The 12,603-nt window shown below is 39.6% G+C and overlaps 1 protein-coding gene across 1 annotated transcript in view; it reads left to right on the forward strand.

Moving 5' to 3' along the window:
- Positions 1 to 12,603, forward strand: part of LOC120801180 (protein ITPRID2-like) — a 34,894-nt gene that overhangs the window by 8,096 nt on the left and 14,195 nt on the right. Inside the window, 4 exon segments of the mRNA XM_040147796.1 lie at positions 8,332 to 8,439; positions 9,865 to 10,246; positions 11,092 to 11,308; positions 12,129 to 12,180. Coding sequence (XP_040003730.1) covers positions 8,332 to 8,439; positions 9,865 to 10,246; positions 11,092 to 11,308; positions 12,129 to 12,180 — 759 coding nt within the window.

Raw genomic sequence — 12,603 nt, forward strand, 5'->3', positions numbered from 1 at the left:
CTATGTGGGTCAAATGGAGTGTTTGGAGCAGGATCAGAAGTAATGATAGAAGGCTGTAGGGGAATAGTAATTAAATTAGAGGGAGTAACAGTATGATTTGAAACATGAATAAGGTCTCTAACAGTAACTCAAGTGGGAACGCACAGAGGAGTAGTATATTGTTCAACCTTGTGACTGATTAAAGGGGTCAGTTTATGTCCCTGCGCCACAAAATCACATTCCTTCTCAGAGTTGTAACTCAGTCAAGAGTGAGGGTCTGAGCAGATACCAAAATCTGATCACCTAAAAGGCTTGGGTTTAGATGAGTGCATTGGGGTGGGTGGCTCCCACATGAAAGATTTTAACGTTTGCGTATGTTCGCTGAGAATAACTTGGACCCATTTGTATTTTGGTGAACTCCATCCCATTTAAACAGTGCTTGTCTGTCATAACATACTCACTAACAGCCATCACATAAACATACTACGTGAAAGCCCCTCCATGGTAGTATCAAAAAAGACACTGGCAGGCAGCAGTGTAGGATCCCACCCAGTCAGGACGAATGGCCCAAAAGCAGTACATACAGCTGGGTCAGTTGTAACAAACTCTGGTGTGTTTGCCCATTTGGTTCAGTTCGTTTGGGCTGCTCTGAAAGCTGTCAGTGGAACTCTGGTGAAAACTAAGCAGCCGAGCCAAGACTGCTTGGAAAATGAGGGTCTTGGCCTGCTTCCAAGTGAACTTTAGTGTGGTTGGTTTGTGGTGTGAAAGTAAAACAGATCAACCACAGGTCTGTGCTAGAACAGATACAGTATGTCACTCAAAAGCTAAACTACTATTAAAACCATATGCTGATTCTGAGAACTGTGATCTCCTGATCTGTTTATGTGAGGTATAGCCTATATTTATGCTTTAGATTTGTTGGTAACCATGGTAACACATTCTTAATGCGAGTCCGTATGTGAGTGCAGTTGAGTGATTTTCTCTTATCAATCACAAAAAGTGAAGACGAGTTAAGAATGGAGGTGTCTTGTGCATGTGTTCTGTTCTACCCAGTTCCTCATTAAAAACTAATTGAAGCATAGTGACCACACTGTAACTTGCTAGGTAAGATGCTTTTTGTAGTGTTTCTATGTCTTGAGGTCTTGACCAGAGTTGGGCAATAATGGATTACTTAGTAACGTGTCACAGTAATGTGATTACTTTTTTCAATACCGAGTAGTGTAAAGATTACGAGATGAAATTCATCAATTACATTACAGTTACTGATCTCAGTAATGATCTGTTACTTTGACTTTTGTGGGTCGGCTTGTTTGCTGTCTTACCAGGAGTTTGATGGAGGGTTGTTAGCAGTTTAGTCTCTGCTCAGTGGACAGACCAGTCCAGGAAATGGTTGAGGTGTGGGGTATGTGGTGGAATTTACCAAAAGAGGAGAAATCCAATCCAGGTAACTCCAAAGTTGTCAGATATACATTTTGTGAGTTTGTGGTTGACTAATGGGGAAAATGTTAACCATATGTACATTCAGGCGTTACCACCTTTTTAGAGTTGGAAGGAGTGTAACGTTGCATCTGAAGTCAGGACTTCTACAGAGTTGTGTGCAGTCACTGAGGCTTAGCTAGACGCCGGATGGTCAGTAAATCCCTCCAAATTATAGGACTGCCTGCTTGTTAAACCAAAATGTCTCATATTTTATTTCTACATGTGTTTAATACAAAAGATAAAACGTGGGTGTGGAGGATTTGTTTTGTTTAAAGGCACCTTTGATGGGGATGATGATGAGTACTATATATGATTACACTGGTCTTGAGAACACTGGTCTTGACTAATAATGTTAATAATTCATGAGCTCTTTCTCTCACCAGAGAACATTAATACACACATGAGAAGTATTAAACTTTCTGTCAGTTGTGTGTTCATGTAGCACTGATGATGCAGATGAGCCAAGAGGAGTAAACATTCAGACTGACAGGTAACTCATTGATTGGACAGTTTTGGTAATGTCATCCTGCTTCATCTGGACTCACATGGGGAAATCAGTTTGGAGTGACAGCAGGTCAGTCTGCACCTTAATGCCTCTTATGTATATATTTATGTGCTGTGGTGTCTGAAAGAGCTCACAGATATATTTGATTATGACCCTTATTAGTATTATTATACTGCAAATCAACTGTGCGTTATGAATAAGGACAGGTACAACAGGTCCAAAAAAAAAAAGAATCTTGTAAAGCAATTCTACAGGGACAATTACTGAGGATTTTTGCTGCTTTTGACTGATTGATGTTGGATTGATCAGAGAAAATCCCTGCCCTCATGTGCTGACGTGCATTCGTGCTACCGTGGTTACCGAATGTTTTGCATAAACATATAGATCGCTTTTGCAGGCAGCTGAGCGCACTTCCTAAACTGTCGTCAGCAGATGAATTTAATAGTAGTTTAGTTTTTGAAATCATGCTAAGGGTCTCATCTTTTCCAAGTGGTCTCGGTCTGGTTGTTTAGTCCACACCAGAGTTCCACTGGCAGCCTTCACACGAGCCAAAATGAACAGTAGTAAACACAAAAATGCACCAGAGTTTGTCTGAAAGAAACCAAGAAGGTTATGTGTAAAAGCACCCTTAGACTGAGTCAGTTTTCATCAGGATCATCTCATTTTCAACCAGTTAAATCCTCTGCCTAAAGAATTATTTGAAAGATCTTTAACAGTGGACTGTCAGGTCAGCTTAAGACATCGCAGATTGCTTTCTGATTAGATGTTACTTTGCATCTGATGGACAGTACTGTGCAAACGTTTTGGGCACTAAAAGTAAAATGAGGATGCTTTCAAAAATAATGCCATGAATATTTGTTTGTTTTTCAGTGGATTTCATACAAATCAATACCTGGTTTGACCACCCTTTGACTTTAAAGCACTGGTTCTCCGAGTCACACACGTGCACAGTTTTTCAAGGTAGTTGGTAGGTACAGTAGGTTGTTCCAAGCATCTTGGAGAACTTGCACCAGTTCTTCTGTTTATTTAATCTGTCTCAGTGTCTTTTGTCTCCTCATGTAATCCCAGACTGACTCCATGATGTCGAGATCAGGGCTCTGTGGGGGTCAGACCATCTCCTGTAGAACTCCTTGATCTTCTTGTCTCTGAAGACCTTTATGACTGGCTGTGTATTTGGGGTCATTGCAGAATGAATTTGGGACCAATCAGACGCCTCTCTGATGGTACTGCACGAAGGATGAGAATCTAAACGTCTAAAGTGCCTGAAACTTTTGCATCATACTGTATATATCGCTAAAGGTGCCAGTGTGCTCAAAATCAAATCAGTTTGCACAGTGTGCCATCTAACCACACCTGAAGCCAAAAGTGTTTATAGCTCTTCTGAATGGCAGGACGAAAAACCGCCTTTCAAAGAGAGGGGTGAGATGTGATAATCACTTAAGTGAGACTAATGGTGCAATGGTGTTCACAATGTTGCACTTGTTTGTTTACATGAGAAGTGATGAAACTGTGTGGAGAAAGTTCAACCCCAGGTTATTTTCTCACCCCTGCGCACCGCTGTCCGATGACTTGAAAAGCACTTACTTTGAATAATCCTGATACCTCAAGACTTGAGCAGTGGAATGCGATGTTGTAAATGTCTGATTCAAAACGAAAATAATGAAAATCTGCATCGACTCAGATCAGAACTGGATCTGTTTTTTTTAAGCGAACTGCTCCTTTAACAGTCTCTGGTCTGTCTGTGGTTCCTGGAAGCTTTCTTCTTTTCCAGAACATTCTCATACTGTCCCTACGTTTCCCTGGATCCCAGACACGTGTGTGTGTGTGTGTGTGTGTGTGTGTGTGTGTGTGTGTGTGTTTGTGTTTGTGTTTGTGTTTGTGTGTGTGTGTGTGTGTGTGTGTGTGTGTGTGTGTGTGTGTGTGTGTGTGTGTGTGTGTGTGTGTGTTGTTGTTTGTTATGTAAGTCCTGTTCTCACCATTAGAAAGAATCTCTTGGGATGAAGAGTAGAAAAAAGACGGAGTACGTGTCGTTTTCTCTTATTCCTCACTTCCCGTTTTCGGATCCTAAGAATGAGCAGTAGTGCAGAGTCAGCAGTCAGCAGGAAACACACTCACGCAGTATTACTATCGTCACACATGGCTGCTGTAATAAGAGGTTCAGGTTCTGTAGTTCAATGCAGATGTGACTGAAATAACTGTACAACCGTTTGACTGATTGGTTTGTAGTTTTGATGCAATCATTTGTTTAATAGGTGTTTTAACTTTAAGGTTTTCGATTTTTGGTGTTGTTTTTGTATCTTCTTTCAGCATCTTTTAGGTTCTTTTAAAGGTAGAATAATACATTTTTTTCTGTACATTTGGTGGCAGCAGAATATGCTGGAAGCGTAACATTTATGTATTGTAACGTTACAAAGTTGTTATAGCTAACATTTTAGCAAAGAGTTGCCTCTTTATGCATCCAGTGGACACAGAGCAACATTATCATCACATTGGATTCGTGTTTGTGTCCACCTAATGAATCAAAGTCCAAAATTCCTTCTCGCTCTGGCTCTGGTTTGCTCTCTGACAGCTCCACTGTCCTCACCAGCTAGTTGCCACCCTCGTCTGTCTGCTGTTTGTGGGTTTATCAAGAGCTTTTTCACTGAAAACAGCTGTCTGCTGCTGTTGGAAATGAGCTTAATGACAGCGCTGAGACTGAACCTACAGTGAATGTGCAATAAAACCAAAACAAGGAGCTTAAAAAGGCTCAATAGCTGTGTAAAGCTACGAGTTGCCATTGATTCAGTGAGTTACCCTGTGGGCTACAGTGTGAGCTTTTTTTTTTTTTTTTTTTTTTGAGACGTTTCATCCTGTATTTTTTTTTTACAAATTTACAAATTGGCAACAAAAGCTTGCCGAATTAGCTATTCGCAGCTCCTGTTTGCAATCTACCAATGGAATTACACATGACTTTAACTGGATTACTTTGTTACTGAAAAAAGCTTAAACACGTGATGATTATCAAGTTTGGGAGTTATAAGGAGCAAACTTCTTTCTATGATTTCCAAGTGGATTTATGGACGTTTATTTGTGATGGACATCAGAGATAATGGTATGTGTAATGTGTGTCAAAGTTTAAGTCGCACAGAGTCCAAAAATTTGTGTATAATATCTGTGTGGTCAGATTTGACTGAGTTACAACTCTGAGAAGGAATGTGATTTAGCGGTGCAAATTCTGACAGTCTGGTGCTAAATATTTTAAAGTGAATTGGTCTATATATTTTTTTTTCTTTTTGCTAGTTTGTCTGTAGTTTGTAGCTTTGTTGTATGTGGTGTTGGTGTTTCGGGCAAAAAAAACCCAAAAACTTTTAGAATAAATTTCTAAAGTCAGCTCATATCAGATTTTCAGTACATCTGTGCTTTACTGTGAAGATGTGCTGATTTTTGCCTGTCCTAGCCTAGTGGTTAAAATGCATAGTATGTAATTGCATTATCAGTAATTCACTTCCGGCTGGGGATCTTTGTTGTGTGTGAATCCCCCTGTCTCCCCATGTTTTCCATCTGTCTAAAATACCGAATAAAATAAATTGAAATGTGCCAATTTTAGTTTACATTGGAATTTTGCAATACTACTGTAAGTATAAACTCACTTTAACAGTTTTTAATAGCATTTTTCTTCCACCCAGTCCATTTCTTCTGTTTCAGTCCTTTATCTATATTTTCACATGACAACACTGATGTAACTGAATGCCACCAATGAAGTTTATTAGGAGCTAGAAGTCAGGATGGGGTCAGAGGTGAGACAGTAAGAGAGAGCAGGCCTGTGCTGTATTTCAGGCATTAACATCCAAGCGAGTTATGAGGCATTTATAGGGCGACAGAAAGAAGACAGAAGTCTGTGTTTCATAACAGACTGACAAGTATTTAGACAGCGAACGATGGAGAGAAGGAGTAGAGGAAGGAAGGAAAGTACGTAAGTCATCATCCTTTTAAAGACGATGCTGACAGCTCGACTTACACAACCATAGAAAAAGGAGGAAGGAGGGAGGAGTGGCTCCGATGTCTGCATTCAGTCCTAACATGAAGCTTTTTGTTTTTTCAGTCTTTTACTGCCAATCCCAAACTCCTTTTTTTGAAATAAGTGTAAGAATCAGTCAGCGGGATGGCAGATAATTCATCTGTTTCCAATAATAGTATTTCTTTCAAGAATCAAGTTTCACTTTCTTCAGTATGATCCAATGATCTAACTTCTTCTGGCTGTATCTGAAATCACTCCCTTGTTCATTACTCCCTTCATAATAAAAACTCAAAAGTTACTGACTTGGTGTAGGGGTATACAATTTTTGTATCTAAAATTGTAAATTTCACACATAAAATGGACAGTAAATATAGTGCACCACATAGTGAATAAGGAATGATTTTAGAGACAGTCTCAAACATTTCCATCCACTAGTTTTTATGCACATTTTCAATTTGTGAATAAAAAAAAACTGAGCAGAAATGCTGGACATGTCAAAAGAGGTTGAAGTATTGCAAATTAACTCTTTATATTTACAAAATAGTAGTGGATAGAAACGCACATTAATTATCATTTTCTTTTGCCGATTTTTTGGGAAATTAGGTTAAAATTTTCACTTCATTTGAATGGAAATCTGAGTTCTGACTTGTTTGTGGAGAGAGACACTTTTTCTAGAAGCTTTCTGAAACTTGGAAAACGGCACTGGAGCTGGAGTATCCTTCTGGTTTGAGATCAAATAAGACCTTTTTCATCCTGAAGATGAGACATGAATGGCCTTGAAAGATGGGTGTTGTTCAGGGAGTGCTTTAAAAACAGGCTCAGACCAGGAAACATCCAACCAGCAGAGTTATGTGACCTGGCTCAGGGAGGGGAGAGTGCTGCCTGGCAGCTGGATGTTGACATGTTCAGACTTTTAACTAATCCCCTGATCTATTCGCTGGCAGTTATTACACTTAAGGGAACAGTCTTAACATTTTGGGAAATCCTTTGTTCTCAATCTTAAGGCCCCTACTATAAGTAGCGTTTAAAAAAGGAGTTTCATATGCTTCCATCAGGAGGGGGGTTTTGCCTCACTAGAGGTGGCACAAACAGATACATGAGGTTTTTTATTCCGTCAGCTGTTGGCTTTGTAAACAAAATGTGACCTATTACAGCTGTGGATATGATAGAGTGTCTCTTGGTTTCTGGCTTCTTCTCGCTGCATTCGCTAATCGTTTTTGGTGATAAATTACAATGACAACAGTGACGCTATCTTTAAACTGTGTATTTTTCTGTTAAGTACTGCTGCCTGTAAGCCGATTTGGGCCCCTTTACACACTGTGCGATAACAATGATCTTGCGGGTCCCTGTCATATCAAACTGTATAAGATGGATTCAATAAAATCAGTTTTAAGATGTATTTTTTTTTTCTGTCAATTTGACGTATATATGTTGAATTGATGTGGTAAAATGTAAATAGAAAAATACATACATACATACATACAAGCAGAGACATACAGTATTATCCATCATCAATGCCTGAAAATGGTGCAAAACAAAAAAGTATCCATCATAGAGCTGACACTGTTTATTTAACTTTATTGCAAATGGTGCTCGTAATGTTGTGTCATCCAGTATGTAATACTTGCCCGTTTCCGAACTTTCTGAACCATGTCAGATTTGTTAAATCTTTTTTTTTTAATTTTATTTAATTTTATTTTTTTTGCTCGTTGTAAGCAGTTTCCACTGGCTGCAAAAACAATAAACTAATCAGAGCTTTGTAGGCGGGTTTTAGGATGTGGACTTCACTCTTTTACAAAGCTACCTAGCTACCTAGCTACGTTCACAACCTGTTGGAGGTCCCCTGGGCAAGAATTTGCTGTTGAGCCACTAGTGATGTCTGTGAATTTACCCCTTCACCTCCATATTCCCATTGGGTCTAGTGCAACCAGTACTCCCGTGCTGGAATAATACATAGTTTGTGTAAGTTTGTAGCAATTTGATCAAACACAACTTTATTAAGGATAAGCATCATGTGAGCACAGTTTAACCTAGAATAACAGACCTCTTCAAACTAGATTTGAAACTGGATTCTTTCACAACACATGCTGTTAGCTGATTTACAGAGTAACAAATCTTACACTGACATACGTCTTTGATCTTTTTGAAAAGCGTTAACAGCCCGTACCAACCAGAGAGCAAATCAAAACAAAATACAACCCCGCTCCCAAAAAGAAATTGGCTAAAATGTTTGGTTTTCATTAAAGTTTTCCTGAATTAACAAGTTCATATTTTTTGTGTTTTGCATATGGTCTTTTCTGTCTTTGCTGTTCATCTGTTTTGTCTCAGTGAAGCACTTTGTGACTGTCGTTTTGTTTTCCGTCTCTCTCAGGTCGTTTCCGTCAGATCGAGGTCTTGACATCAGTAGCTAACGAGTTCTTCCAGCTCTACAGTCAGGTCTCTGGTCAACCTGTCCAACGCATCAGCTCCAGGGACCAAGGTAAACATGGCAGCTGCTGTAAATTCTCAAATTGTGAATTCATTATTTATTTACCTCAGTGGCAGAGAGGACTTTATTTGGAAGAGGTTTATGTTAGAGACAGGCTTTTATTCCAAATTTCTGCGGCTTCCCAGTTAATGGAAACTCAAAGCATCCTCTGTGTTCCCCTTTTGTGTTGATAAATTCAGTATAATGTCAATTTCCGCAGCACTAATTCCATTAGTCACTTTCTATTTTTTTTTAACAGAAATACCATTTTCAATTACCGATTAATTCCAGCTCTTTCCCTTTTCCGGTTTCCCTAAATGATGTTAAGCAACAGTGAATGCAACTTTGAGCAGATTTATTTATTAAATTCCATTCCACCCAGCTATTGGTGGGCTTTTAATTTGAAAAATCTACAGAAAGTGTTGAGTTTCATTGAAGGCATGTTTTACATTTGTTGGGGGAAAAAGAAATGTGGAAAAACTGGAATTAAGAGGCAGCACATAGAAACTCGGAGAAGCCAAGTGTTGAGGATGACATATACTGATGGAATTAGCATTGTGGAAAGGTTGTGGCCACAAACAGCTGGGGGTTTGTTTGGGAACAATTTTTCTGTACCAATATGTCCATCACAAATTAAAGTTTCTAATTTTCACGAGGGGCGGGACAACGGGTGGAGCCTGACACTGGAGGATATTTAACATGTTTACCAAAGATGCTGTGCTTGCAACAATTTTATTTTATCCCACTCTAGAAAAATCAGGGGTTCTTCATCTCGCTGTCTTGGGCTCACAAAGTTGTTTCCTAGTGATAACGGGTCAATTCTCTTACAAGATAGTCAAGTCTTGAGCTGCAATGTAACTGAGAAATGTATTTTAGTGATCATGAATAAGCCGTTAACACCTTGGTCCTCGGATCAAAGGTCAATGTGAATTTTATGCATATTTAATCATTTTCATCTTTCTTATTGTAGTCAGTTTTAAATTAATGAAAACTCTTAGTCAAAGAAAGTCAGGAGCATTTTTGCCTCCTTAGATAAAAACCCCCTTTTTTTTAGTTTAGTTTTATCAAAACCATGTATGAACATTTTAGTCGAACTTAAACTGATTCCACGTTAGAGTCCACCAGACTGATTTTATATGACTGATTAAAAAATAAAAGTAATTTAATCTCTTCCTTTTGCGTCAACAAAAACACATAGTGATTTTTATTTTTTTAATTTTCAAATTCTATTTTAGACAACTCTTTCTCCTCCAGTGATATTATGAAGACATTTAGTGACAGTTTTGGTTTCATAAAATCTTTTTCATCTCAATAATATCTTGTCTTGACCATGGACAAAAACTCAATTGACAAATATATTTTATGTTAACAAAATAAGCACTACACTTGAATAACAGTATTTTTTATTCTGATCTGTTCATCTTGCATCTCCCTCAGGAGGAGAAGGAGGTGAAGGAGGAGAAGGAGGAGGCAATGAGCCGACACCTGCTCTGAAGAGGAGTAGCTCGGCTCTGAATGTCGCCAAACTCCTCAAGAAAACCATCAGCAAACACAACCTGCTCGCGGCCGCCCCCGAGTCGCCTGAAGCACACACACCTAACCAGCACACGCAGCTGAACGGACACACCCCCTCTGATCACACAAAGACCAACGGTCACGTACACGCCAGTTCAGAGCAGGACGGCTGCAGTACTGACACCGACCACCAAGTGGAGACAGTAACCCTGAAACACGTCCGCAAGAAAGACAGCTGTTCGCTGGCGACGGTGACCGAGGAAACCAATGGGGAAGGAGAGACAGATCGGCTGACAGACAACAGGTACTGCTGGCACTGTTAATGTTAGGTAGCTTACATTTTAGGCAGTTTGCATTGGCGGAAGAAGCACACATATCCTCTACTTAAAGCTGCAATATGCGATATTCCCATATTGAATGACAGAGCCTTCTCTGATTCTTCTTTAAATTGTAAATACGGAATCATCAATGTGTAAGCTTCATTTTACTGTTGCAGCAAGTCAGGGTGGAGCTAGTTTTAACCATTTCATATGGTTGGGTAATTCAGTTGGGTGGTTCCCAACCTAGGTGTCAGGCCCCCCCAAAGGGTCACAGGAGAAATCTGAGGGCTAGTGTGATGATTAATGGGAGAGGACGGAAGAACAGTTGAAAATTTTTTTTTATTTTTTTTTTTTTAACTTTTGTATTAACCTTGTTTTTTTTGTGAAATGCAGAATTATTTGACTTATTTAAATTAAACCATGTGAGAAGTTTCTGCTGGAACATCTGAAACTGACAAGGGGCCAAACAAGAAACTCTTTTTTTTTTTTTTTTTTTTTTAATAATAAGGAGTCACAAGGCAAAAAAGTTGGAAAACCACTGGTTTAATCTTTAACTATACATTGTATTTTGCCTGTATCCTCTATCTTTTTATGTAAGATCTTAATTTGTAAAGCAACTAGCTGTCAGATGAATGTAATGTAAAAGTAATAAGCTAAATAGTTACCTCTGAAATGTAGTTGATTAGAAGTATAAAGTACCATACAATGAAAATACTCAAAGTACAAGCCCCTCAAATATGTACTTAATTATGGCACTTGAGTTTTACTGTACTTTTCACCACTGCCAGTCTGTATCGTTGCTGTTGACTAACATCTGACCCTTCATCAGTTACGAACAAAACAGCACTGGCATGGCAGGCAATGGAGAGCATCAACCAGAGTCAGCTGACCACCAGTCAACCAATCAGAGAACAGAGGAGGGAGCTCAGGTGGTCAGAGAGGAGAAGAACCTGACCTCAACCCCAGAGAAAGCTCCTCCCACCCTGGCCCCACCTCAGCTGGCCCAGCTTCGCAGTGAAAACGCAGACTCTTTCGACATGGAGGAGGTATGATGTTCCCCGGCGACTCTGTTGGGTTCTTTATACTTGCATTTGGTGATGTCAGGGTTCTCCAACCTCCTCCCACACAGAGATGTAGTGTTCTCCAGGGCTCTGATGTTTTATCTTTGTCCTCTCGTGTAAATCACTTTCCATGCAGAGGACTTGTGATGTTCTCCGCTGTTCACGAAACCATCTCACAATCCTACAATGGAGTTGTGGGCTTATTCTAAATGCATTCAGGTGTGATTTAAAGGGAAATCAAAGGTTGGAAAACTTTAAACTGTCAGTGGACACACCAGGTAGTGGAAATAACCTGAAACACAAGAACGTCAGTTGTCAGTCACTCAGTCCTTTCATCACAAATCTCTAAAACAGTTAGAGTTATAGGACACACTTCATTATAGCAGATAAAGCAATTAAATCAATAGAAGACACTGGTCTGAGCTGAACTGGAACCAGTCTGCTTTTTTCTGCCTCGATCAATACCTTAACTTTTGTTCTGACTATCGATACTGGCGTTATAAGATTGATCAGTACCAAAAAAAAGGGGACTGTTTCATGTTGAACTTGAACGCTCTTCATAGTTAATGAATGCTCCCTTGTTGCCAGTAAACATGGACTACGAACATACTCCAGCAAATAAAGCGAGATTAAGATCCTCCTCTCGACATATCTGAATGTACCTTCAGGGCAATTTTAACCTGCCGAGGAGCCTGTTGAAGGTCTGCTGCTGTAGGGGAACAAGTGTAATGAAAGTTTCAGGTTTTTTCTTTGAGTGAAGGTGCTGACTCTCTTTCCATTAAAATTCAGTCTGTTTGTTGTTCAGATCCAGAGTAACGATGATGAGGGTCTGCCGTCCAGCACCTCCAGAGCCACCGGTGAGTTTACCTTAACGTCTGATTTCAACTTACGACTTTAATGTCTGACTCAATTTAAAGAAGCAATGTGGAGTTGTCATGTACAAAAAAATTTTTTTGTTTAACATTCACTTTTACTCATCGAATCCAGCATTTTTTACACCTAAGTTTACTTGCTAGTAGTCTTCTTCTTCTCTGCCTTTGATGGTGCATTGCTGCAGATCTTGACGCATTACTGCCACCTGTAGATCAGTGGAATTGTGTGAAACCACTGGCAGGAATGTGTGTGCGTGAGACAAACAAAACGGGGGCCCAAAGCTGGATCACCAACCTGGCAAAATTGGGCATCTCCCGAAGGTCCCCAGACCCCTAAGGGTCTCCAAATCCCCCAGGCGTGCTCCATATCAATTGATTCTAATTGATCGCAAATTTATTAGAAATTTG

Source organism: Xiphias gladius, chromosome 16, assembly GCF_016859285.1.
Source record: "Xiphias gladius isolate SHS-SW01 ecotype Sanya breed wild chromosome 16, ASM1685928v1, whole genome shotgun sequence".
NCBI lineage: Eukaryota > Metazoa > Chordata > Actinopteri > Istiophoriformes > Xiphiidae > Xiphias > Xiphias gladius.